Source organism: Phocoena phocoena, chromosome 4 (assembly GCF_963924675.1).
Source record: "Phocoena phocoena chromosome 4, mPhoPho1.1, whole genome shotgun sequence".
In the NCBI taxonomy this organism is placed as follows: Eukaryota; Metazoa; Chordata; class Mammalia; order Artiodactyla; family Phocoenidae; genus Phocoena; species Phocoena phocoena.
The window spans coordinates 99013918-99040088 of NC_089222.1; the positions used below are offsets into that span (position 1 = coordinate 99013918).

At 42.3% G+C, this 26171-nt stretch overlaps 2 protein-coding genes across 2 annotated transcripts in view; both read right to left on the minus strand.

Moving 5' to 3' along the window:
- The window catches only part of CMSS1 (cms1 ribosomal small subunit homolog), a 383863-nt gene extending 380961 nt beyond the window's left edge, over positions 1-2902 (minus strand). The window contains exon 1 of the mRNA XM_065876617.1: positions 2727-2902. Within this exon, the coding sequence (XP_065732689.1) occupies positions 2727-2790 (64 nt within the window). The 5' untranslated portion in view covers positions 2791-2902. The remainder of the gene's footprint in view (positions 1-2726) is intronic.
- Positions 2903-19882: 16980 nt separating this feature from the next.
- Positions 19883-24975, minus strand: COL8A1 (collagen type VIII alpha 1 chain). The gene is made up of 2 exons (XM_065876273.1): positions 24648-24975; positions 19883-21789 (listed from the first exon to the last, which is right to left on the minus strand). The coding sequence occupies exons 1-2, from the start codon at positions 24973-24975 to the stop codon at positions 19883-19885; spliced, it is 2235 nt and encodes a 744-aa protein (XP_065732345.1).
- Between the last annotated feature and the right edge of the window lie 1196 nt (positions 24976-26171).

The following is a 26171-nucleotide window of genomic DNA, read 5'->3' on the forward strand; positions in this document are numbered from 1 at the left end:
TTTACTTGTTTAAAAAAAAATGCAGTATCTGTGAAGCACAATAAAGTGAAGTGCAATAAAATAAGGAATGCCTGTAGAAAAACGACAGGTTTTGAAAAGCCATAAGATATATGCAAAAAGGGTCATATGTAGATCGAGAGCTTTAGTAAGGGTCTCTGAGTTACATACCTCATCTAAGAAGTCATGAAAACCGCATAAACATAGTTCAATTCCTTGACAATAGATAGATAGAGAGCTGGATAAATATCATACACAGTGTGTGTCGGTGTTTGGGCATCTCTGTGTTTGTACAGTTTACTCTTAGAAAATGTGCACAAGAATTCATAACCACAGATGTTAAGCCTTTGTTGTAGATAGATATAGACTGCTGAATAATAGACTAAATGCTCCATCACCTCACCACCATAAGCACTAACTGGAAACAGGTAATAAGGAAAGATGTTTACTTTTATAGGCAAGTAGCGTAACACACGACAGGAGTAAAGGCATTACTACAACTATCTTTCCTTTCTCTAACTTAAGGCACTATTTCTCCTCTGACTTTCAAAACAATATATAATTCACATATTTTAGGCTGATCTTTCTCTATTAACATAGGTAGGATCAGAAAACCTGAATTGGTGCAGCTGTGATTTCTTCTGAATTAGAAACATTAGTCAGATTATTTAAACAAATCACTGGTAAATAATCAATCAAGCAGATCTCAAGGAAGCTTATACACTCACCTATCTTCAAAGCAGTTAACAAAGCAAAGGCCATTGATAAATTTAATGTTAGCAATTTTCAAACCTCAATCTTACAGCTAGAAGGAACCTAAGAAGTGGGGTGATCCTAGGGACTCCAACATATCTTGATGGGAATCCTGGCAACTTAGATGAAAGAGGCTGTAGCACTTTATAGTTCTAACTAGATTCAACGTTTAAAACTCTTGGTTGGTAAAACCCTTAAAAAGATGATCTCTAAGGATCCCTCACTTCACAGACTATGACACTGAGGACCAGAGAAGCCACACAGTAATAGTGGGAAAAGTGTGACTTTGAAAGTCAGGTGCTCTTGACTAACCTCTTCTCAGATCTCTCCCTTGCTGTGTGTTCCTAAGAACAATTAACTTTTCTGCTTCTCATTTAAATATGAAGGTAATGCTTACTTTTTAGGCATGTTATGAAGATTAAATTAAAACGCTTACCCTTTAAGAATGTTATGAAGATTAAATGAATTCATATTTACGAAAACATCTGGCACATAGTAGATACTCAATACATGTTAATTTCTTTGTTTCCAAAGGGTGACTAACTTGAGAGACACATAGCTGGTGAGGGCAAGAAAGAGGACTAGAACCAAGAATTAAGATCCCCTTCACCACTCCAAAAATTTTTGACTGTTTCTTAATTGGCGTTTATCCTTGAATCATACCATAAAATATAGTTTTTAACACCTCAGTTATGGGGGGCAGGGGCTATTAAAGGAAACGTGAAATACCACAGCCTGCAAAAAAAGGTATTTGTGCCTTCAAGCACAAGCATACATTTGCTAAAAACAAAGCCTCAAAAGAGTCAGAAGTTTAATCAATGAAGTATTATACTGGCAACCTTTTGAAAAATGCCATCTGCTCTGTTTGTATCTGAAGCCTGCCCTTCTGGAAACAATGCTGTAGTACAGCATTGAAACAATGTTCGTTGTTTTCAATGGCTATTTCTCAACTTACATTTCAATACTAATGATTGCAGCAAATATGTATCAACTGTCAATCATGTGCAGGGTCCTGTGGACTCTACAGACATGAATCAGGCTTTGGTTTTACCATAAAAAAATCTTAGAATCTAGTAAAGAAGAGAGGCAGACTCTGAAGAATGATTTTAAAAAAAACAATTGTATATTAAGCCATGAGACTTGAAAAGTTCAAGGCCAGCCTGTGGTGAGGAGTTATTTAACACTATCTACTCAAGGATAAAATATTCACTGCATTGGCAGTAGGTACACGTAGCATAATAAACATTGTCTGAACTGTGTTAACTGAATTCTACTCTCGTTTCTGACACCAACTAGCTATGTGAACTTGTCATGTTATTTGATATCTTTAGGTTTCATGTTCCTCATCTGTCAAATGGGTGAATCCAAGCGGATCTCCAAGTCTCCTTCAGGCTCTAAAAGTCCAAACGATATGATGATGATATGCTGCTGCTGCTGCTAACGACAGCAAGAAAAACTAAAGCTTTTATTTACTGCTCACATATTATGTACCAAGCACTGTGCTAAAGTGCATCATTTGTATTATCTTCACGACAATCTTATGAAATTGGCATTATTACGCTTATTTTACAGATGAGGAAAAGGAGGCTAAACAGTATTAAAAGGCTGGAGTCGCGATTTGAACAGAAGCAGTCTGAACCTAACCCAGGAGTTAACCCTTAACCGCTAAGCCCAAACTCCCTGTCTCCGCGAAAACTGTCTTATCTGTTAAGAAATAAGGACAAACAAAAAACAGCTTGGAAAAGGGTCCTTCCTGACTAGAGGGCAGGTATGAGTTACTGTCACACTTGTCTGTTTCACGTGTTAGTATATCTCTTGCTTCACTTGCTCCGCGACGCTCGCGTGCACCCCACGGCGGTGTGCACTACCGCGGGGCAGAGAGCGGCGACGGCCAGAGGCAGCGCCGGCCCGGGCTGAGGCGCACGGAAGGCTGTGGGGTGGGGGAGGACCCGCAGGAGCGCGGGCAGAGTCGGTACCTGGGCTGCTGGCTGCTCCTGCCGGCTGGGTCTTCCACCACTCGTCTCCAAGATCGTCCGCCATCTCCACGCGGGACTCGACGTGGCCCGACCACCAGGGAGGAGCGGGCACTGGCCGTGACTTGCGCTGCTTCAGAGCAGAGCTGCCGGCGTCGCAGCACGCTCAGCCTCTCCTCAGACACTGTCGCCTCCGCCCCGCGGCGATGACGTCATAACTTCCGCCTTGCCTCCCCGGTAGCTGCGTCTAACTGTTCGCAGTTTCTACATCAGTGCGGATGGGCAGGATCAGTCTGGAGACTTAAAGTAAACCCCACAAAAGCCGAAAGAAAGGAAGACACGTAAGCAGAAAGAGTGTATCATTTTTTTAAGTGCTACCTTTAAAACATTTTGTTTAGGTTTTATTTTTGCCGAATAGATATTGTCGAAAGTGGGAGAGCAAATGCTAAGACAGTTTTCCTCTGTTCAGTTTCAAAGGCCTTGAGTCGCGGGAGAAGACCATAGCACGTGGGTGTGTTTTCGTCTGTGTGTTAGTGTTTGGGCGTCGGTGTGTTTTTACAGTTTGCTCTATAAAAAGACGTGCACAAGTCATGACCATGAATTTTGGACCTTTCTTGTAGATGAGGGTACTGCTCTTTTTATACGATATGAGGAAAGTAAATGTTGACTGGTCCAGAAGGGCTTGCCAACGGACAGACCCGAGAAGTACGGAGGGTTTATAGTCGACTTCCCCGCACTCTCTTCGACTGCGCCCCCCCGCCACACACACACACCTGGTTTTGTGAAACAAGGGAAAAAGAAGGGAGCCCGTTGCTGCCCAAGTATAGGTAAGCGACCTACGGTGCTTGTCTCACTCCCTCAAGTGGCAGAGGTGGGCAGGGAAAACCCGCTGGGCGCCGAGGGCTGGGGCCAGCTGTAAACGAGGGCTGGGGCCAGCTGTAAACTAAGTGTGTGGACCATACTTTTCAGGAGAGTCATGAGGTGAAAATCATACGAAAATGCATTAAATACACGTGATGTGCCTGTCACTGTAATTGGAATACTGGCTTAAAGATGAGTAGGATACGACCCCGCCTTCCAGATTTCACCAGCTCAAGTAGAGGAGCTACAACTTGTAAGGATGAAGGTCTAAACTAATGATGACGATACATTCTCAGAAACAACCGGGACTCTTAATCTGATGAGGATAAGATTAGCCAAATGTGAAAATTATCCAAAACCCACCCAACTAATAGGTGGCTTATAAATGCATTACTGATAAGACTTTATCAGTATGTCCTAAACGCTCTAAAAGGGAAGATATTAGCTATATAAATATGCCAAATGTAAAATAATCTGTAATCATTGAAAGTAATGTGTCTTTCATGAGGAAATGTAGATGGCAGAAATTATGGTGGTTGACTGAAAAGTTAGATAAGAAATACCAATGAGGGGGAGGAAGTGCCATGACCAATAAGCATATGAAAAGATGTTCTGTCTCATTATTAATCTGAGAAATACAAAAAAGACTACAATGAGATACTGTTTTTCATTCAGTAAATTGACAAAATTAAGAAGTCTGGCCATACCAAATTCTGGAGAATATGTGTGTCAGTAGGAACTCTTAAACATTATTGCTGTGAGTGTAAATTGGTATAACCACTTAGAAAAGCAATATGGCAAAATCTTGTAAAGGTCAACATACACACCTTATGATCCAGCAATTTCCACTCCTAACTATATACATTTGGGAAACTCTTGCATATGTGTACCAGGAAATTATAAAAGAATATTCACAGCAGCACTGTTAATAATAGCAAAAATTTGGAAACAACCCAAATGTTTTATATAGGAAAATGGATAACTAAATTACAATATAACTGCACAATTAAGCAGAGTAAATGAATGAACATACATAAATAATAACATGGATATACTTTGGAAATATAATGGTTAATTTTAAAAAGCCAAGCAAAAAATAAAAATAAAAAAGCCAAGTCTCAGATACCATTTTGTAAAGTTCAGATACAAAGAAAACTAAAAAAAATTCAGGCAAAAAAATTCATATGTGATTTTAAGGTAAGAGACTGGTAAGCACGAAATTCAGGATGGGGGAATTCCCTGGTGGTCCAGTGATTAGGTCTCCATGCTCTCACTGTGGAGGGCCCAGGTTCAACCCTGGTCGGGGAACTAGAGTCTCACAAGCCTCACAGTGTGGTGAGGCAAAAAAAAAAAAAAAAAAAAGGATATGGATTGGTGGGGGAGGGGAGTGGTCAGGGAGATGGGATTAGGAAGCACAAAGGTAAATGTAAATTATTGGCAAAGTTCTAATTCAGATAGAGTGGATGTGCATTTAAGTACTATGCTTTATAACTTATAGGTATGTTACATATATTTTTGTGGTATCAAATAACACGTTATTTGTATAATTTAAAATATAAGAGAAAAGATTCATTTACACAAAAGAGAAATTTTCATTAAAGTAAGTGCTATTCATTAAGAACTCATTAAGAATTCCAAATAATGACCCTTTATCTCAAATGACATTCAAAGCTGCCAGTCTTACTACTTTCCCATGTGAGTTCACTTTCCCACTGTCCTGATCTTATCCCAGGATCAGTCTTCCTATTGGCCCTGGATTCCAACCACCTCAGATGCCGGTCACAAGTCCCCAGTTGTCACCTATGCTTCTGACCTACCAGCTATAAATCAGAGGTTCTCATGAACTCCCTCCTTGGGTTCAGTCGTTTACTAGAATAGTTTATAGAACTCAGAGAAATACTTATATTTACCAGTTTATTATATAAAGAATACAGATGAACAACAAGATGAAGAGATGCATAGAGTAAGGTACAGAAGGGTCCCAATCACAGGAACTTCTGTTTCCATGGAGTTGGAGTGTGGCATTCCTGGCATATGGATCTGTTCACCAGCCTGGAAGCTCTCTGAACCCTATACTTCTGGAATTTTTATGGAGGCTTCAATATATAGGCATGATTCATCATTATCTGTCTCCAGCCCCTCTGCCCTTCTTGGAGGATGGGGAGTGAGCTGAAAGTTCCAAGCTTTTAATCATGGCTTGGTGTTTCTGGTGACCAGCCCCTGTCCAGAAGCCCACCAAGTGACACCTTATTAGAAAAAAACACTCCTACCACTCAGGAAATTCCAAGGAATTTAGGAGTTCTGCATCAGGAGCCAGGGAGCAGAGACAATGCCCTTTTAGTCATACTGTCATCTTCTTCCATTATGACTTTGAAGCAATACTATTGATGCCCTGCTCCATTTTCCCTTGGCCCATATCTGAGCTTCTTTGTAGCTGTGGTAGACTATTTCCATCATGCTGACAACTTCCCTCCCTGAGCACCCCTACCGTCTGCTTCTCTGGCACCATGGGAGCTTGCTCAGCCCAAGAATCAATGCAGTTAATGCTCCCAAGGGCAACCCTCAACCAAAAGGGAACAGGTGTTAGTAGATAATGCTCCAGATTCTCTGTCCTTTGGTGGCACAATTCTGAAATATGTTTCACACAGTTTTTTAAAGGGTCCCCAGATGGACACTTTATTGCCTTTTCTGTTTTTCATGTCTCCTTTCCCCAGTCTCTCACTTGCGCTTCCTGAGATCACCTCCCAAATAATATACCTGCACCCAAGTCCTAGTCGCAAGGTCTGCTTTAGAAGCAACCTAAATTAAGAGTTGGTACTGGAAATACCCTAGAAAGCAGACCCTCAAGATAAAACTTGGAAATCAATTTACTCACTGATCAGATGGTAACAAGGACATAATTGGTAGTGATAAGAAGAATGGTAAAAACTTCTGGTGTACTGTAACATAACAATAACTAAAACACAATCACTCACCTGTGGTAGATTAGAATGACCTACAGGTGGAAGGGGAAATGCTGGCTTGTGCAATAGCTTTAACACTTGAAAGATATGGGGCAATTGTAATTTTAAAGATTGTGGAGTTTGCTGGTTATTATCAATTCCAAATATGCTGAGAAAACCAGAAGTCCTTCCTAGCAGTGCTTAAAAGAGACCCTTCTGCAACCAGAGTCCATACTGTGCTATAAATTCAGGTCAAAATTTGATCAAAAGGGTAGCAGAGCTACAAAGAGATTGACTGCACAGACCGATATGTTACCTATGGTCAAGTCAAGTCCTCAAAGGGAAGGAGAGACTGAGACTGAGATGGAGACATTTGGGTAGATGTCCTTGAGGTTCCTGAACTTCCAGATTCTTGAGCCTTCTGGGCTGACAGAACTGGCCCTTTCTCCCTTGCTGGAGGAAAATAGCCTCGTATTACCTGGAGACCATTCAAGGCCTCACTGTAGTCAGTTGCCTCACAAGATGATATTTGAGCCCTCACCTCCTCTCATTGCTTCTTCACCAATAACTAGAGTTAGTTCTCAGCATAGACAGAGTGGAAAGTACAGCCCCTATTATAGGAGAAAATTATTTATTTACAAGAAAGACTACAGGTATATATATATATTATATATATATGTATGTATGTATATATACACATATATCTGTATGTGTGTGTATGTGTGTGTGTATATATATATATATATATATGATATATTCAGCAGGAACCACGAATTTCTTAAGGTAATGGATCTTGAGAGTATTGGACCAGCAGTGTGTGAAGCTGGGTAGGAGAGAGGTTATTGATGTGGAGACACTCCCCAGTGGCCAATGATTTAATGTCCTGTGAAGTCCTAACATCCTGTGGGGATGGCATCTTAAAACTTAGACAAATGGTAACCTATAGTAAATGAGATGGAAACATAGGGACTGCCTTGGCAGATTATTAAGGAAAGGGTCGGGAGACTCAGCGGTGGACTTTAGAATGGATTTATTATGTGAGACCAGAGAACCTACCAGCTGACTCTCTTCCCTGGGAGGGCCCAGAGGACAATTCTTTCACCATAAGATTGCAGTAGTGTGTGGGCACTGACTTAGTTGAGAGACTCAATGGTGACTGTCCTGTGTAGGCCAGAGGTGACAGTAGGAGATGCCCGAGTGTCCGTGAATATGACAGAATTCCAGAATAGTGAAAGCAGTTGGCAGCACTGAACCATCAGAAGCAAAGTGAATTTAATCAGTGGTCAGGGATCCTTGAAATGTAGGGGACGTGTGGTGTTCCACAGACCGTGAGTTCCTAGGGGCAAGATAGAAAGCTAATGAGGGTATTGATTGACTTATATAGCAACAACAACAAAATCAAGAGCTGGTAAGCAGAAGGCAGATTTTTAACTGCCAAAATGGAAAAGCATGATCTTTGGACATGTTTCCAGATATCAGCCAATTCTCAAACTCAAGAATCCATTGATTAAAGGGAATCTGGATCCCCCTGAGAAGTTCTCTACAACACAACCAGTATATACAATATGTACTCATACCTTTTCCAAAGGAAACTATGGCCATTTTTCAGAGTAATTGTCCACTGTAGAAGTGGGAAATACCTAGCTCTTTCAAGGGCTGTTGGATACAGGGTAACTACATTGACACAGGGAATCCAAACTGCCACCATAACCCCCGTTAGAGTGGGGCATACAGGGGCCAGGTGACAGAGTCCTGGCCTAAATCTGTTTCATGGTGGCTTCAATGGGTTCATCAACTTATGGTCATATCTCCAGTTGCTGAGTGCGTAATTGAGATGGATGTACTTAGCAGCTGGTAGGACCATCACATTGATCCTCTGACCAATAAAGTAAGAACCGTTAAGGTAGGAAGGGTCATGTGGAATCCCCTGAAAGTGCCTTCCCTTTCCCCAGTCCTTTCAAAGATAGTAAATTAGAAGCACTATCTCATTCTAGTGAAGTTGCAGAGATTAATGCCAACCTAAAAGACTTAAAGGCTGCAAGAGGTTTGGTTTACTAGTATGGTCCTCCAAAGCCAGATGGACCATGGCAAATGATGGACTGCTGTAAATTTAATCACATGGTATCTTTAAGCATAGAGGATGTACCAGGTGTTATATGTTTGGTTGAACCAATCAACACAGCCTCTAGCACTTGCTTTGGCAAATGTGTTGTATTTGATTCCTATCAGGAAAAAATATCAAAAGCAGTTTGCCTTCACTTGGGAAAAATTGAGTTCATATTCACTCAAAGTTGTGAATATTTTCCTATGAACACTCTCAAGGCTGGTTAACTGTCCTGATATTTGTCATAATATAGTTCATAAGGACTATGATTATTTGAACTCTTCCTCAAAACATCACTTTAAACCATTTTATTGGTGATATAGTATTAATTGGATCTGGGGAGCAGGAAATGGCCAGTACTGTGGATGCCCTAGGAAAATACATACATGCCAAAGTGTGAGAGATAAATCATAAATATTCAGGGCCCTGCAACACTGATCATGTTTTTAGAAGTCTGGATATATGAGGCATGCCTGGTATCCCCTTCAAGGGAAAGGAAAAGTTATTGCATCTTTCATCTCCTACCACCTACTACCTATGCAAGAAATAGAGAACAGTATTTGGTGCACCTGTTTAGATTTTACAGCTAGCCTATGCCACACTTAGAAATACTGCTCTAAGTCACTTATCAGTTGAGTCAAAAGGCTGCCAGTTTTGAGTAGGGTCAAAAGAAGAGAAGCCTTGGCAGTGGGTCCAGGATATGACACAACCTGCTCTTCCCCTTAGTTCATAATGACGTGGCAGATTCCAAGGTGCTAGGTGAGAGTTGATGATGCTGTGTGGAATCTGGCAGGACCTGAAAGGGGAATCACAGCACAAACTCATAGGGTTTTGTTTATTTATTTATTTTGCTTTTTGAAATGGCTGTTTAATAAACCCAGGGCAAAGGGTGTGGTGATGAGATTGCTTCTTGAAAAGTGTCAGGCCAGAAATTGTACTTTGAGAATAATTCACAAATTTCCTTTGACCCAAGTCTTTTCGTTGCTTATTATTGTTCACCATGACCTTCAGAAATTCCTAGGGTTTTAGAGTAAGGCCATACCTTCAGTAGCCGAACCATTCAAAAAGCAGCTACTGGCATGATACTAAGTTCTAGCGGAAACTGAGCATTTGACAATGGAGCATCAAATGATTATATTATCAGAGCTGCCCTTTTAGACCTGGGTTTTGTAAGGTTGGGTGCCCACAGCAGCAACCCACTGAAAAATAGAAATGATATATATGGGATCACATCTAAGCAGGTCCAGAAGTCATAAGTAATTTATATGAACAGGAGGTAAAGATCTCTGTGTCTTGTATTCCTCACTCACACCTATGGCTTCATGAGGTGTTCCCTGTGACCAGCTGATGACGTTAGAGGAAATATTCATGACTGGTTCAGGCTTGATATGTTAGTAGAGCTGAAAATGGACTGCTACTGCACTACAGTCCCACTCGGGGGGGGGGGGCGGCTAGAGGACAGTGTGAGGAGAATCCTTCTAGTGGGCAGAGCTTCAAGATGTACATTTAATTATCTCCTTCGAATGGAGAGAGAAATAGTCTGAGCTAAGGATAAATACAGAGTCTTGAGTAGTAGTGAATTGTGTGGTTGAGTGGGTCAAGGGCCTGGAAGATATAATATTTAGAGTTCAATAGCAAAGAGATCTGGGAAGAAGCATTTGCAGGGAACTAGGGAGTGAGCAAAAGTGTGTGGATCTTCGTGTCCCATGTCCAGGTGCGCTAGTGAGTATGCACTATGGATGAGACCCTGAATATCCAGGTAGACATATTGCAGGTTGTGTTTTTCAGAGATGGCCACAAATGTCTCCCGTCCCACATACTCTTCTTACAATGTGACCTTGACACTCCTTCTGTTGTGTGGTGGGGTCTGCTTCCCTCTCTGTGAATCTGGGCAAGCATTTGTCACCTCCGCTGATAGAATATGGTAGGAAGGATATTCTGTGACCTCTGAGGCGCAATCTTAAAAATTCTATGCATTTCCACCTTGCTCCCTTGGGATGCTCACTTGGAATCCAGGTGTGATACAATGAGAAAGCCCAAGGTAGGCCACACAGAGGAACCATGTGAAAAGGACATATGTAGGTATACTGGCCCACAGCTCAGCTGAGGTCCCTGCTGACAGCCAGCATCAACAGGCAGACCCATAAATGAAGATGCTTCCAGATGATTACAGGCCCCAGGTGTTGATTCTCCTCCAGTTGTAGCCCTAGACGTCGTGGAGCAGAGACAAACCATCCACGCTCTATCCTCAGAAGTGAATTCCTGACCCACTTTTCTCACGTAAGAAAAAAACCTGCTTGTGAAGCTGTTGTTTCTCCTCTGGCCACAAGAGGGAGAACTTGTTCTTTGGGAACCTGCAAGTTTTAGAAGCCATGCTTACTTCCTGTCTCCTGTGGGCCGCGGGGTACCCTGCCTAGAGTTGCAGTGAATTTTCCATCTTTCTTCCCACAGGGCCTGGTGAGGTCAGGTGGCTAAAGTAAAACTTACTTTAAAAAAAAGGTCAAATCTTGAATACGTACGAGCTCTAAAGATCATTTAGAAGAAGAAACACCTGATCTTTAACTTCACCTTTGGAACCAGAAAATTGATATGGCGATTGCATGTTTAGCCTTGAAGAAGAAAGGAAACTCATTCTAGTTTGTCCTTTGGAGTCACTAGGTGAAGGTGGACTGTCTGCCTCAAGCAGCTGGGTCTTAAGCTCCCTAGAAGGTCATATCCACTGAAGTAGAGGAGGTGCAGTAGGTGGCAGCCCCACAGTGGTCTGCAGAACTTCCCTGGGAGAGGCTGGGAGACTTGCAGTTTCTGGACCACTGCTGTGGTACGGCTTAGACTCCTTACCCATTTGGTGAACACTGGTGAACGTGGAGTAAGGGCGGCTGCCGGAGGTCATTTTGAGTTACGTCCTACATCATGGGTTGGTCCTGTTAACAGATATTTTCCCTCTAGTTTTTTTATTTTTTAGATTATTTTTATAAATTACAGTAAAATACACAAAACATAAAGTTTACCATCTTAACCATTTGTAAGTGTACAGTTCAGTGGCATTAAGTACATTCGCATTACTTTGCAACCATCACCACCATCTATGTCCAGAACTCTTTTCATCTTGCAAATCAAACCCTATACCCGTTGAGCAATAATTCCTCATCCCTTCCTCCCCCTGCACCCAGCACCTGGAAATCACCCTTCTGTTTTCTATGAATTTGACTTCTCTAGGTGTCTCATATAAGTGGAATCATACAATATTTGTCCTTTTGTTATTGGCTTATTTCTCTTAGCATAATGCCCTCCAGGATCATCCATGTTGTAGTGTGTAGCATAATTTCCTTCTTTTTTGAAGGCTGAATAATATTCCATTGTATGTATATACCACATTTTGTTTATCCATTCATCCATCAAAGGACATTTGGGTTGCTTCCACATTTTAGATATCGTGAATAATGTTGCTATGAACAGGAATGTACAAATAACTGTTTGCATCCCTGCTTTCAGTTCTTTTAGGTATATACTCAGAACTGGAAATGTTGGGTCACACAGTAATTTTATTTTTCATTTTTCGAGGAGCCTCCATACTGTTTTCCATAGCTGCTGCCCAATTTTACTTTCCCCCCAGCAGTGCACAAGGGTTCCAATTTCTCCATATCCTCACCAACACTTGTTATGTTTTGTATTGTACTGTTCTGTGTTGTTTCATAGTAGCCATCCTAATAGGTGTGAGGTGGTCCCTTCCGTTTTTTTTTTATAAATTTATTTATTTTATTATTTATTTATTTAGGCTGTGTTGGGTCTTTTGTTGCTGTGCACGGGCTTTCTCCAGTTGCGGCGAGCGGGGGCCACCCTTTGCTGCAGTGCACGGGCCTCCCATCGCGATGGCCCCTCCTGCTGCGTAGCACGGGCTCTAGGCACACGGTCCTCAGTAGCTGTGGCACACGGGCTCTAGAGCACAGGCTCAGCAGTTGTGGCGTACGGACTCAGCTGCTCCGCAGCATGTGGGATCTTCCCAGACCAGGGCCCGAACCCGTGTCCCCCGCATTGGCAGGCGGATTCCCAACCACTGCGCCACCAGGGAAGCCCGTCCCTTCAGTTTTTAAAGCCAACTGCCTTCATATCTCCTAAGGGGTAAGGATGTCACCATGACATCTGTCAGTATATAGTCTTTTGATAGCTGGCTGTTTCCTTGTCTCTGGTAAGGACAGTAACTAAGAAATAACTGGGGTCATCTCTCTCTCTTTTGAGGTAAGCTACTATTCTAAACCTTCACTGGCAGTTGTTTGCTCCTCAGGCAGCCGAGAACTTTTATCTCCTGCCTTTAGGCAGTATGGTGTAATAGCTCAGAGCATGGACTGTGGAGCCAGATGTGTGGGTTAAAATCTTGGCATTGTCATTATTAGATCTTGGACAAGTTACTTTGCCTCAGCTGTAATATGGAGCTAATAATAAGAGTCATTATAAGGAGTAACTAAGTTAATACATAAAAACAGTTAAAGCATTTTGGTACATGGTTGTCACTCAGTAAATAGTAGCAGTTGTTGCCCCTCCATAACACACTCTACAACTTCACCCACCCTCCCAAATGTAGAAGATAGTTACTATTATCACCTACTGTTTTACAGGTGCAAAAGCTGAAGTTTAGAGACGTTAAATAATTGATTCAAGATATCACAGCTGTTAAATAGAGGAGCTGAGATTGGTTCTCTGAGCCTGGCCTCAGAGCCCTCTCCTAACATGTTCTATATTGATGACTCTGGTTTGGCAGAACAAATGACAAGGACAGCATTGGCCTTGGTGAGGAAAGGCAGCTCTTACTAGTAGGCAGTTGGAACCTGGGAAGCGTTCCATCAGCTTTCCCCATTGTGTCTGTCACCCACAAATGAAGAGCAGATGTGAATGTTGCTGCCAGCCACTCGTTAGATGAGAACTGACTTGGCCATGCTCATTATAAAATTAATTTTTAGGTCTTGGTGGTTTTAACAAAGCATGTGAATTGTAGGTCTCCACAGGAATCATAAACTTTAATTTAGAAGTGCTTTTGAATCTAATAAAAATCTATTTTTACTTGCATTAAGATAGCAAAGGAAAAAAACCTCTAGAAAGGTTCTGGATGCCTCAAAGGAAAATTCAGTTAGATGGTTCTGTGTTTCAGTAACACACATGAGAAACTTCTGAATAATTTGTTAAAATGGGATGATGTGCCCCACTTTTTAAATTGAAAGTCCAATGTACTTATCTCCAGGAATTAGCAAAAAATATTTTTCTAATAATAAAAATCATTAACATCTATTTGACATCATAAAGAATAACATATTTGAGCATAAAGTTGATCCTGCTACAAATATTGGTTTTGAAAATGAAAGCATCAGAAATTCTGTGTAACTCTTTGCTAGAAGAAAGATAACCCTAAGGCTACAACATAGATATTTTTCTTTTTCATGATATGGAATGAGCATGATATTTTCATTTTAGAGTCACAAGGACCATTAAGGAGAAAACTTTTTTGAAATATAGGAAAACATGATTGATTTACACTTTTTATTGGCTCTGCGTATTTGGAGTTCACTGTAATTCCATGTGGATTGGGATGCCATTTCCCTTTGCTATATCTGTGATGAAAGGATCTGTTAAATAAATTCCTGGAGCAAGTAAGGGAGGAGATTTTAAAGCACTCTAATCATTTTTGTCTGCAAATGGTGCCACTGACTTTGAGTGCCTTTCCTCTCCTTCTTATTACAATAGGCCACCAGGTCTCTCTCCAGGCTCATGGCTTTACCCTCATCTGCCCAGCAAATGCGCGTCTGGTGCACAGGCAGATCCCACAAGTCTATGTATAAACCAAGCGTCTCTTCTTTCCCTGCCTGGAGCAGGCTCCACTGGAGGACTGCCTATTTCTATCAGTGGAGCCGACCCTGTTTTCCAAGCGTATCAGTGAGGAAACCACCTTCAAGTCAAGCTTCCTTCTCCCTCATAAGGGCATCCTGGGATTGTCTCCAGGGTCAGTTCTGTCTTTCAACTGTCTCTTCAGTTTTCAGTTCTTCATTCCGTTTCCTAGCCCTTGAGATAGCTCCATTGTTATGCAGTCCTTAAACCCTAACACCTCACCTGACATGTGACTCTCACTCTTTAGACTTGGTTAGGCTCCCTGAACCATCAACCCATCACCCCATTCCTGGATTAAAGCTGTTCTGATCTCCTCATTGGTTTTGCTACTTGTATCATACATTCTCCATAGAATCATCAAAGTAACTTTTCTAAAATACTTATGTTCATACCATTTTCCTGTTTAAGGACCTACAATGTCTTCTTATTGCATATTAGATAAAGTATAAATGTATCTTCCCTATATGTAAAGCCCTACATCACTTGATCCTTCTTTGGTTATTAAATGTTTCCTTTACTAGTTTTTGAGTAGTTCTTCTGAACCAGTCAGGTCATTTCCCTTATCTCTGCCCACCCCACTCCACCCCCGCTGCCCCTTCTGACTCTCTCTCTCTCTCTTATACACACACACACAGACACACACACACACACTGCCCTATGCTCCATTCATCCAAATTCTGTCAAATTAAAGATGATTTCTTTAAAAGTCGTCTTCTCCAAAAAACTACCTGAGATTAGCTTTTATCCCACAGTAGACTTCTAAATAATCTTGGGACATATAATCTTCTGTATAATCTTGGAATACCAGAGCTGGATTCAGTCACACCTCACATCGAGTTTAGCACTAGCTCCCACAGCAACCCTGCGAGATTCATTCTTCCCTCCACCCTGGAGCTGGACCAGCGCTCTGTGATGAGCTGTGGATGCAAAGATGAAACAGGTGCCTGCTCTCAAGAGGCTTACACTCTATCAATAGGGGAGACAGACAAACAGTTCAGTTATAAAGCAGGAAAAGTAAAGGGACAGAAGATTGTACAAGGCAGGGTAGTGACTAAATCTGAGCAGTAGGGAAGGAGAGGTGATGCTTGTGCTGTGTCCTGAGGGGTGAGGAGGGATTATCGAGCAGGTAGGTCAGAGAAGGCATTCCCATGAAGGGAGCAGCATGGAATGGCCTTTCTCTTTCTGAACTTTGCTAGCACGTATGCATCCAGTTGGCTTCATACCACCCTTGTTTGTATATCACCTGGATGTCAACTTGTTTAACAAACATCTTCATGTCCTCTAAACAAAAGATACTTTTAAAAAGAATGGTCATGTTTTCTATTGCTTATGTGCCCCTCACATTGCCTAGTAATATCAGGTGCAAAGTAGGGGCTACTTTTTGTTTTGTTTTAATGTAAAGGGATACTATAGACCTATTGTAATAATGGATTTGCCCTGCTTGTCCGGCATTCTAAATTCCAACCATTTATTATTCCTCCTTACCTCTGTTACTTGTATCTATCCTTCCATTTACTTTTGTGACCAACACTGTGTGCACATGAGATGACTGGTCCATGTTATGGAAGAGCCTTAGGCTGTGGAATGAAATAGAACTAGTTGGGCTATGTGGGAATGGAAGCTATGGCCTTGAATTTCCAGATTGATGCATTTAAACAAGTGAGTTAACCAGCCACAGACTGGTGCTACATAGTTGCTTGTTGAATTTGAGTAATCCCTTTATGATAGTCTAGACATGATAAGCTGTGATCATTCTGAGCTTGATAAGTCATCACAAAAGAATTCTTTCCTTATCAGTGATGCTTATTAAGACCCTTAGGTTGTTGAAACAGGTCTGTTTCTGCTCTGAAGCTCCACTCATCACTATCTCCCCTCAAAAATTTTGGCTCTGGTGTGGCAAACTGTAACAGAATTGAGTACATGAAGATTAGTTTTTTTTGTGGGAGAAAAGAGATTTGTAGCAGTTTATCCTTTTAGGTTGGATGTGACAGATGCAGCAGCTAATTGTTCCCTAATATCTGTTCTCCTTTCTTCTGTATTAATAGAACCTCTGATTTTTAGCTGGACATGTGCTTGCCTGCAGTAAATATTCCATTTCCCACACTCCCTTGCAGCTGGTTGTGCCAGTGTGACTAAATTCAGAGCATGGTATGTGGGAGGGTGATCTAAGCAACCACTAGGTTGAGTTCTTTAAGAAGGAAGCATGCTCTCCCCTTCCTGATTTTTCTTCCTTCCCACTGACTGGAATGTGCCTGTGGTGGTTAGCTCTCCTGGACCCTGGAGATGCGGGCCACGCCCTCTCGGTGGAAGAGCAACAAGATAGAAGGAACCTGGGACCCTGACTGGGGCTGCCACATGAGCCCCAGCCTGCTTATGCTTGCAGCTGTTATGTCAAAGAGAAAGAATTGTCCCCGTTAAGCTAGGATTATGTTAGGTCTCTGTGTCAGCAGCTAATTAACACGTTGGGGGATAAACAGTTACGAAGTTCAAACAGTGTCAGCTGAGTGATATGAACAAGATGAGAAACATACTTTTAAAGGTATTTAATAAGACTTTTTTTTCAAATCAGTACAAAAATTTAAATACAAAAATGATTTGCTATTGACATGTCTCAAATCTATCATGGAAACTCAGTTACCAGTCTGTTCACCATTCATGGTATTCTGTAAAATATTTGAGAACAGTCACCCACTACAGACATTCTTTTCCCCTGTGGGATGTCATCCTGCATTAAAACTCTGTATTTAAATAACAATATTGTCAGTTTGGTCCATATCACATGGAAAAGTTCTAGTTAATTTTGAATTAAATAGGGATTGTAGCACTATCCCTAGACTTTAGAACATGTGGTTGTTTCATCTGCTTTTACACTAAATGTGTTAACATGATGTGCAACATTCAAAAGGGAAACAAAGATACATAGATAATTATTTAAAACTCTTTTTAAATTAAATGGAGTAATTCATTTAGCTCTGAGATTAGCACCATTGTAGAATATACAGTATCCGGCATAGATTTTTCTCCTCCCCTGTCTGAAAGTTAGAAGCATATGCCTGATAATACACACATGCGTGCATGCACGCGCACACATGCACACACACATGCAATTGAGTAACAACCAATAAATAAGTTGGAAGGTATTTGAAAAGTGAAATTTGGTTTTGACTAAGCTACTTTCTCTCTTGGTGGAAATAAAAAGCCCATACATGTACAGAAAAATACAGTTTTATAAATCAGCTGATCTGACTTGCCTCCAAGCCATTTCAATGCAGCTTTTCAGCAGACAGAGCCCAGTGGATCCATGTGGCTCTCATAGCCATCGGCCCAAAACCAGCATCCTCAAGACCAACCCAAAGGATATTTGGCCACATAAATGCTGTCTGCTTTGAAAATGAAGGTTGGGTGGGATATGTTTTTGATGGGAAAAGTTTGTCATATAATTAGCCGTGAGTAAGAAACCACGTGGTAATGAACTCATTTCTCTTTTTAAGAAATTGAGAAGAAATGGTGCTTGTATACCATATAGGGAAAAGACAGATATTAGGCTGAGGAGAATATTCTTGATGGTTAAAATGATTCAGATTTGACATAGACACGATTCCATGTGTGTTTATACCGTATTTATTTGTGTATCTTCCCATCTGTACCTATCCCCTCATTTCAACACTCTTAACTTTGAGGAGTAGATACAAGACTCCACCACCAAAGCCCCACATTATTCCCCCCAGTGGCTTATAGTGTCAGCAGCAGACTCATAGCCAACTTGAAATGCTTTGTCTGTGTTTCGAGACCAGATTTGAATGTGCAAAGCAATTAGTATGTACCTAAATGAAAACCTGGAAAAAAATTTACTTTTCTCTTTAAATTTGTATTGACTCCTGTACTTGTGGGGTGACATAAAAAGCATGGGCTGTCATTGCCCTCTGACATTCCAGGTGGCTCTTCCACAGGTTGCTTCCTGCATTTTTAGTACCTACAGCAGGAAGTAATACATCTATTTTTTAATTTAAAACTTCAGAAATTATTTTTTCAAAACAATTTATTTTCCTATGTAATTCTGAAACTCCCCCCCTCTTTCCCCAATCAAAGGACGGCTTGGATTTAGGAAATTCACTTTGGAACTTCAGATGACACACCGATTTGTATGTGTACTACACAGGGAAATTTCTTTGAAATTCAGTAGCTACTAAAAAGTACTGATATCCCCTTTGTGGGTGAAACCTCGTTGTAGTCATTTGTGTGTGTAGGCGAAGGAGGGGGATTATTATACGCATGTAAACACAATTAATAACTGCTATTTATAATGAACATTCCGCAAAACTGGAAAGTTATGAGGGAAGAGGGTTACTTTTTTTCTTATGACTTCCAAGTGTTTATATTAGTTGGGTCATAATGGAAATTACATGGAGACAACAAGAAAGAAAAAAAAAATCACAGGAAAAAAAAACAACAAGCAAAAAGAACCCGTGAGGAATAAATGAGTTACTTCCTACTCATGTCTCCCAGCTGGTTTGTTAGCTCCCTACGGGGCACTGTCTTAGGCCCCACAGAAGTGTCTCATCCAGTGCTAGGCACACAGAAGGCACGAGTAAATACACTACAGTTGTTCTTCTAGGGACACTAGACACACAATTCTGAGTAGAACTCTTGTTGTGAAAGACACAGCCTCCGACAGGGGAGAAACATCCCTTGGAGTAAAGCTCTACCCTGGTTCTCTGTCCACGCCTCACTGGGGAAAAGCACTGCAGAGCTCTCCCACATCCCATGGCAAAGTATCTGCACAAATACAGAGGAAATTATGCAAGTAAATACGGTATGTAATTGTTATCATTGACGTTTCTTTAAGCCATATTTATAAATATTTTAAAGTAAACAGTATGAGCGAGTGACTTTCATTAGCTATGCTCTTTCATACTGAAATACTTTGATCTGAATAAGCAGGTTATCATGGAAGCACATAACATAAACAGCTAATACGATTCCAGTGGGTACAACACAAGTGTCAGTACTTGATACATAAATCTATCCCATCATTTTCAATCACAAGCTGCTGTGCAGAGCACTAAACATGCATCTTAGTTTTTATTTGTACACGATGGTTCAGACTTTCACTTAAATATAACTTTCCAACTATATAAATGTTTTGAAGCAATTATGTTTCCCATTTGGATTTGTCTATCCCATCATTTTCAATCACAAGCTGCTGTGCAGAGCACTAAACATGCATCTTAGTTTTTATTTGTACACGATGGTTCAGACTTTCACTTAAATATAACTTTCCAACTATATAAATGTTTTGAAGCAATTATGTTTCCCATTTGGATTTTTTGGTGCATCCTTTTCTTTTCTTCTATTAAATTTCTCTCTTTTTTTCTTTCTTACATGGGATACAATAAATACCCTGAAAAAGAGGAATGGACATACTGCCCAGCATACAGTCCCGCAGCCTGTTCAGAGGGCATCTGGAGGAACACCCGGTCTCCGGGCCGGAGCAGCAGCACCGCGCTCCCGGACGCCTGGTCCAGGAAGCCCTTCTTGTACTCGTCATACGTGTACATCATGGGCTCGTTGTTCTTGAACAGAGCAACCCACACGTTGCCCCCCTTGCAGTGAACGTGGTATGCAAAGTAGTAGACCCCAGGGACCTCACAGGTGAAGATGCCCGTCTGCGGGTTGTAGTTCTGTCTGCCGTTATAGAGCAGTTTGTCAAACTTCACTGGGGCCCCCACAGGTGGGAAAGGCGCAGTCAGCTCAGCGGTAAATGCAGGCATCTCGTAGGCTGGCCCTCCGTTCTTGCCTTTCTTAGCCCCATAGGCGTGGGGGGGTTTCACTCCGTCAATTCCCAGCCCCATATCGGGTAGATACTCTCCATGGGGTGGTGGTGTCGGGGGCATCACAGCTGGGAGTCCCGGGGGCCCTGGAGGGCCTGGGGGCCCTGGAAGGCCAGGCTGGCCTTGGGGACCAAGGGCACCAGGCTTCCCTGGGGCGCCATGAAGTCCTGCTACTCCGGGCTTCCCTACTCCAGGGAACCCAGGTGGCCCTGGGAGACCCGGTTCCCCTTTGGGGCCAGGAATTCCAGGCGGTCCAATGGGGCCACTCGGGCCTGCAATCCCTGGGATACCTGGGGGGCCCTGTAAGCCCTGTTCCCCTGGGATTCCTGGCTCTCCCTTCTGTCCAAGCAGCCCTGGGGCACCAGGGAGCCCTGGCAAACCTTTATACCCAGCTTCCCCCTTGGGCCCTATGGGACCTGGCAAACCCCTCATGCCGGGGGGCCCAGCTTCACCAAGGAAACCTGGCTTTCCTGGGAAGCCTTGAAGCCCTGGCTCACCCTTGGGACCTAGTGGCCCCTGTGGTCCCACAGCCCCACCTTCTCCTTTGGGTCCGGGGAAACCGATAGCCCCTGGAGGGCCCATGGGACCTGGGATTCCAGGCAGGCCTGGCTCTCCTGGTGGGCCCCCCAATCCAGGGGCACCTGCTGGTCCTCTCTCCCCTCTTGGTCCCAGAGCCCCAGGAAGACCCACTATGCCCCTGTCGCCTTTGGGGCCTGGGAAGCCGGGTTTCCCGATCCCTGGAGGGCCTGGGGGTCCTGGCAGTCCTGGCAGTCCTTGTTCCCCTTTGCCACCTGGAAATCCTGGCTGCCCAGGGATCCCATCCTGGCCTGGTTTTCCAATTCCAGGCATCCCAGGAGGTCCTTGAAACCCTGGGACCCCTATAGGGCCTTGTGGCCCAGGTTCGCCTGGAGGGCCTGGCTTTCCCAGGGGGCCCTGGGGCCCAGGGAAGCCTGTCACTCCTGGTTTGCCCACTCCTGGAAGTCCGACAGGGCCGGGAGGGCCATGCATCCCTGGAGGACCCTTCAGGCCTGGCAGACCTGGCATCCCGAAGCCCTTCTCTCCTTTAGGACCCTGAAGGCCGGGAGGTCCTGGTGGTCCTTTGGGTCCTCGCTCACCTTTGGCACCTGGTTGCCCTGGTAACCCTGGCCCACCTGGCTTCCCAATGCCAGGAAGTCCGTGAGGCCCTGGAGGTCCTTGCGGTCCTGGGATCCCCATGGGTCCGATCTCCCCTTTGGGTCCAATTTCACCTTTGGCCCCAGGCATTCCCATGGCTCCTGGCTTTCCTGGCATTCCAGGCATACCTGGCTTTCCAATTCCTGGATATCCCTGTGGCCCTGGTTTTCCTTTGATTCCAGGTATCCCTTGACCTGGTAAGCCAGGGGGCCCAGGTGGTCCTCTTGGGCCAGGCTCTCCACGGGGACCTTGCTCCCCCCGTAAACTGGCTAATGGTATTTCTGCTGGGAGAGGGGGGAGAGAGAGAGAAGGAGGGAGGGAGGGAGGGAGGGAGGGAGGGAGGGAGGGAGGGAGAGTGAGAGAGTGAGAGAGTGAGAGAGAGAGAGAGAGAGAGAGAGAGAGAGATTAATATTGATCATCCCTCACTTCGATCATTATTTACTTCTGACACATTTGCCTATTACTTATCAAGAGGAAAGACTAGGAATAATGTGCTCGTGTTCCAGGACTGTATTATCAGTACTTACTGGACAATCAGGCTGATAATTTCTTTGTCATATTTGAGATACTGTTCTGGGAACTGATATCTGTGGCTGCTTTTATCAGCATTAGTTAAGTAAAACAGCTAAAAAGTAATGAAGAAACATTCTTCCTAGTACAAACTTGGAGATATTATGGTGTATTCACTATAAAGAGTTCAAAGAAGGACAAAGAAAAATCAAAGTTGCCTATAAGCCCACTACTCAGAGATAATCGCTTGACATTTATCTGTATTTCCATCTCATGTGTTCTCTATATATGTACATATGTATGTATATGTGTGTGTGTGTGTGTGTGTGTGTTAATGTGTGTGTGTATTTCAAACAATGTTGGAGTCATTTTTATTTTTTCCCTATTTAATGTTATACTCTATTTTTCTATGTCCTTGAATTTTAAATATAATATATGGAAAAATAATATTTCCTCTTGTGCTGAAATATACTATGATGTAGAGGATGACCGTCATTATCATGTAGACTCAGGGAAGAATAGAAGCATTTTATTTTTATTTTGTATGTGGTTTAATAACATCTTAAAATCTGTCCTCTAAAGTCAAATCGATGTGTTTAATTTCTTTAATATGCTGTAGGATTTCCTAAGCCTCAAATATTAATTCTTCAATTTAATAAGTTACTTCTCACTTGCAAATTTGGTTTTTAAACAGGAGTAGTGAATAAGGTATTTTAGGATGATAAACAGTGCGGAAAAGGAGTTAAACTGGGATTAGCAGGAAGCTCAGCTTCTCTTTCTGGCCTTGAAATGAGATCTTGACTGGGTCACTTAAGCCATCAGCATCCCTGCTTGCCTGTCTGTACAGCAAGAATAATACACCCACACTACAAGATTAGAAAATAGATGTGAAAGGCGTTATGCTTTCTCGAATTGTTATCGAAATACAAAGCACATGTAATTATATTGATTATGCTATGCCTTGCAGAGAAACACAACTTTGGACCTCTCATGCTACTGAGAGTAAGGAATAACATAAAAAAATGAAATTGATGGTCCCAAAGTCGTATATTAACCGTTAGTTGCATCTTAATCCTGACCATTGTATTTTTCACTGAGCTACTGTCAGGGAACAAAATAGAACCACAGAACTCATGTATTTTCCAAATTCCTCAGTTGCAATCTGGTACCCATCTGAATAAGTACAGGAAGTTTCAAAATCCAGGCAGGCCATTCAAGAAAGGAAGGAAAACAAATGACTGAGATAATCCCCTAAGTGGAATATCAGCTCCTAAAGGGAAGAAAACTGGAAATACTTCTTTTATGCTAATAGGATTACTACTGTACAATTAGGGTGTGCTCTTGCTAAGCAGGAACTGTGTAGCTCCTTTGTCAAGCGAGCATCTGGGGCAGGGTCACATCACATTCATCAGGAATCCCTAATGTCTAGCACGTGCCTGGAGTATATTCTGTTCTTCCTTAGGTTTTGTTGAATGACCAACTGCAGCAACTCAAAGTTTTTATGGTACTTTAGCATTTATTTAGTACTTACCTTATGTCATAGACTCTCTCAATAATCCTACTTTACAAATGAAGAAAAGTAGTTTCAAAGAGGTTAAATGACTAGGTTTCTCTCCTTTCTGGCCTCTAGGCACTCAGGCCTATTAGTAGTACCAAATCCAGTAGTTCCCCAAAAGCAGAGCTTCCTGCTTTTGCAGGGACCAGTGGGAATGGCCTCCACCGCCTCAAAGGGAATTGCTACTCTGATTGCAATTCCTTTCCTGCAAGTGCTAGGTTTCCTACGTTTCTTATAAACCAACTAAGTTTATAAGAAAATGTCTCTCGGGAATTCCCTGGTGGCCCAGTGGTTAAAACTCTGTGTTCTCACTGCCAAGGGTCCGGGTTCAATCCCTGGTCGGGGAACTAAGATTCCACAAGCCACACGGTGTGGCCAAAAAAAAAAAAAGAAGACTTAAAAAAATTTTAAAAAAAGAAAATGTCTCTCACAGTGATAGGCATTTTGCTGGTGTTGAATAACTAATGAATATGCCTAGAAAGTAATGGAGAGATTTTCAGGTAACATCATCTCTAGGTAGGTATATAGTCTGTACTCTTTGGGCTCCTTCTGTAGATTTATTGATTGACATATGTAACAACTTAATTAGAGCACTCTTAAAAACACGTTTATCTGGCACCTAGTTTACAAAGTGCTTTCATATGATTTTTTTTAACACAGCAGGTTCTTATAACATTGCTCTCCTAGTTCTGAAGACTGACATCACTTCTTTTTTCTTTTTTTCCACTGCTATATCCCTTAGCATTTTGGCTTAGAGCCGGACACAAAAAGAGATGCTCATTAGTTGCTGTATGTTTGAATAAAGAAATAATGAGTAAGGGACTAAACTTATTTGTTATGAAGTATGCTTTTTGTCATTTGATGCTGTTGAAATAAGAAAGCACAACATACAATAATTTTGTCTTTCTTCAAGACCTGAACTTTTCAAGGATAGGGTTTAGGACACAGGCAGTTAATGAATGTCAGTCACACATGCTAAAAGAAACATGTCTAAAATTTAGCTCTCCCCACCCGCAGCGTATTGTTTAGGGTTTTGGAAAGCTGCTGTCTTACAGCAGAACCGAAGTATGTTACCTTTGCCTTTCTTGGGTGCTGCTTCCTTGCCCATTCTTGGTGCCGGCTGAATTTCCTTCATATATTGGGGTAGATGTGGATACTCTTTGCCATACTGCATGTGGGGCAGCTCCTTGCCCATGTTAAGGCCATCTTTACCCAAAGGCATGTGAGGTACTTGCTGGCCCAGGGGCTGGTATTGTGGAATTTGCGGTGGAATCTGAGGAGGAATTTGAGGTGGCAGCGGCTTGATGCCATAGTAGGCACCAGCTTGGATGAGCCGGATGGAACCCAGGGAAATGGTAAGCAGTACTCCCAGCAGCTGCAGAAGGGCAGGTGGACCAGCCATCACCTGTGGAGGAAGGTACGCACCAACATGGTGAAAATCAGCCGACCAGGTGACCGGAGTTTACTTAGGGAAAGAAGGGAGAAAAAAAGAAAAGGAATCATGGTCTTTATTAGCAGAACTTCATGAGTGGAAGACAAATGGAAGGGAAGGTGTCACCTTTCAATAGAAAACAAACAGACAAAACCCAGGAAAGTGTAGGATCTATCAAATGAAGGCAGCTGGTGGGATTGTAAGCTATGGGGAGACTGCTGGTTGTCCCTGAACATGAGCTCTGCCCTCTCCCATAGTATTGGCACCCCTGACTTTCAGCTGGAATAGAGCAAGGCTAGAATGACGGCATTTCATTTAGAAGTGGCCACGTGACAAAGTTCTGGTCTGTTGCGTGTAGTTGTAATGGGTGCAACTTCCAAGAATGCTCCTTAAGGGGAGTGAGCATGTTCTTCCTTTTGCTTCTTCCCACTGGCTGGAACGTGGATATATATTACCCAGAAACAGGCCAGACACCATGAACCATGGAGTGAAAGCTGTGCATTGAGGATGGTAGAGCAATAAGCTAGAAGAAACCTGAGCCTTGGTTGAACTTGGAGGCGCTATATATTGATATTCATCCTTAAGTTTGGAATTTGTTTACGCAAGAGAGAAAGATTTACCTTCTTTAAGCCATTATTTTGGGTGCCATACATTTTCACTGAACTTAATCCTAACAGATAGAATAGATTCTCCAAAATGAAGCAAACTTAGTGGCAAGTCATAACTTTGTTAGTAAGTGCTGAAATTCTATATTCTATTGTAAATGGAAACAGTTAATAATTTATAGGCTTTATGCCAGGGGCAGTAGTTTTTCCATATGTCAGATGTCCTTTGGCTGCTTTGGTGTGGTCATAAACGTATAAAGGTTAAAGAGCAAACAAGAACAACAATAAAAACCGAAGATATCTTCTGAATTGGAAAGAAGGTACTTCATGTGACAGCCCCAAAATGTCATTAAAAAAAAAATCACCATCATAATTATGTACATACAGGGATACCATTTCTTTCTTCTAATTATGTACTATGAAGTCATTTGTTCAGAATTAGGTTTATTGGACCTGGAGATCATTAAAGTTTATCTTTGTACTATTATGAAGAAAGGAGTTTACAAAGCAAATTTGTTGTGTAAATAAGATAGAGATGTTTACTCGCAAGAATAAGCACCC

Excerpts from the sequence above, each read along its gene's own strand:
- COL8A1 (XM_065876273.1), bottom strand. The coding sequence starts at position 24,975 with ATGGCTGGTCCACCTGCCCTTCTGCAGCTGCTGGGAGTACTGCTTACC. Across the intron at positions 21,790-24,647 it reads AGCACCCAAGAAAGGCAAAG|AAATACCATTAGCCAGTTTA; the intron begins GTAACATACTTC and ends CTCTCCCAGCAG.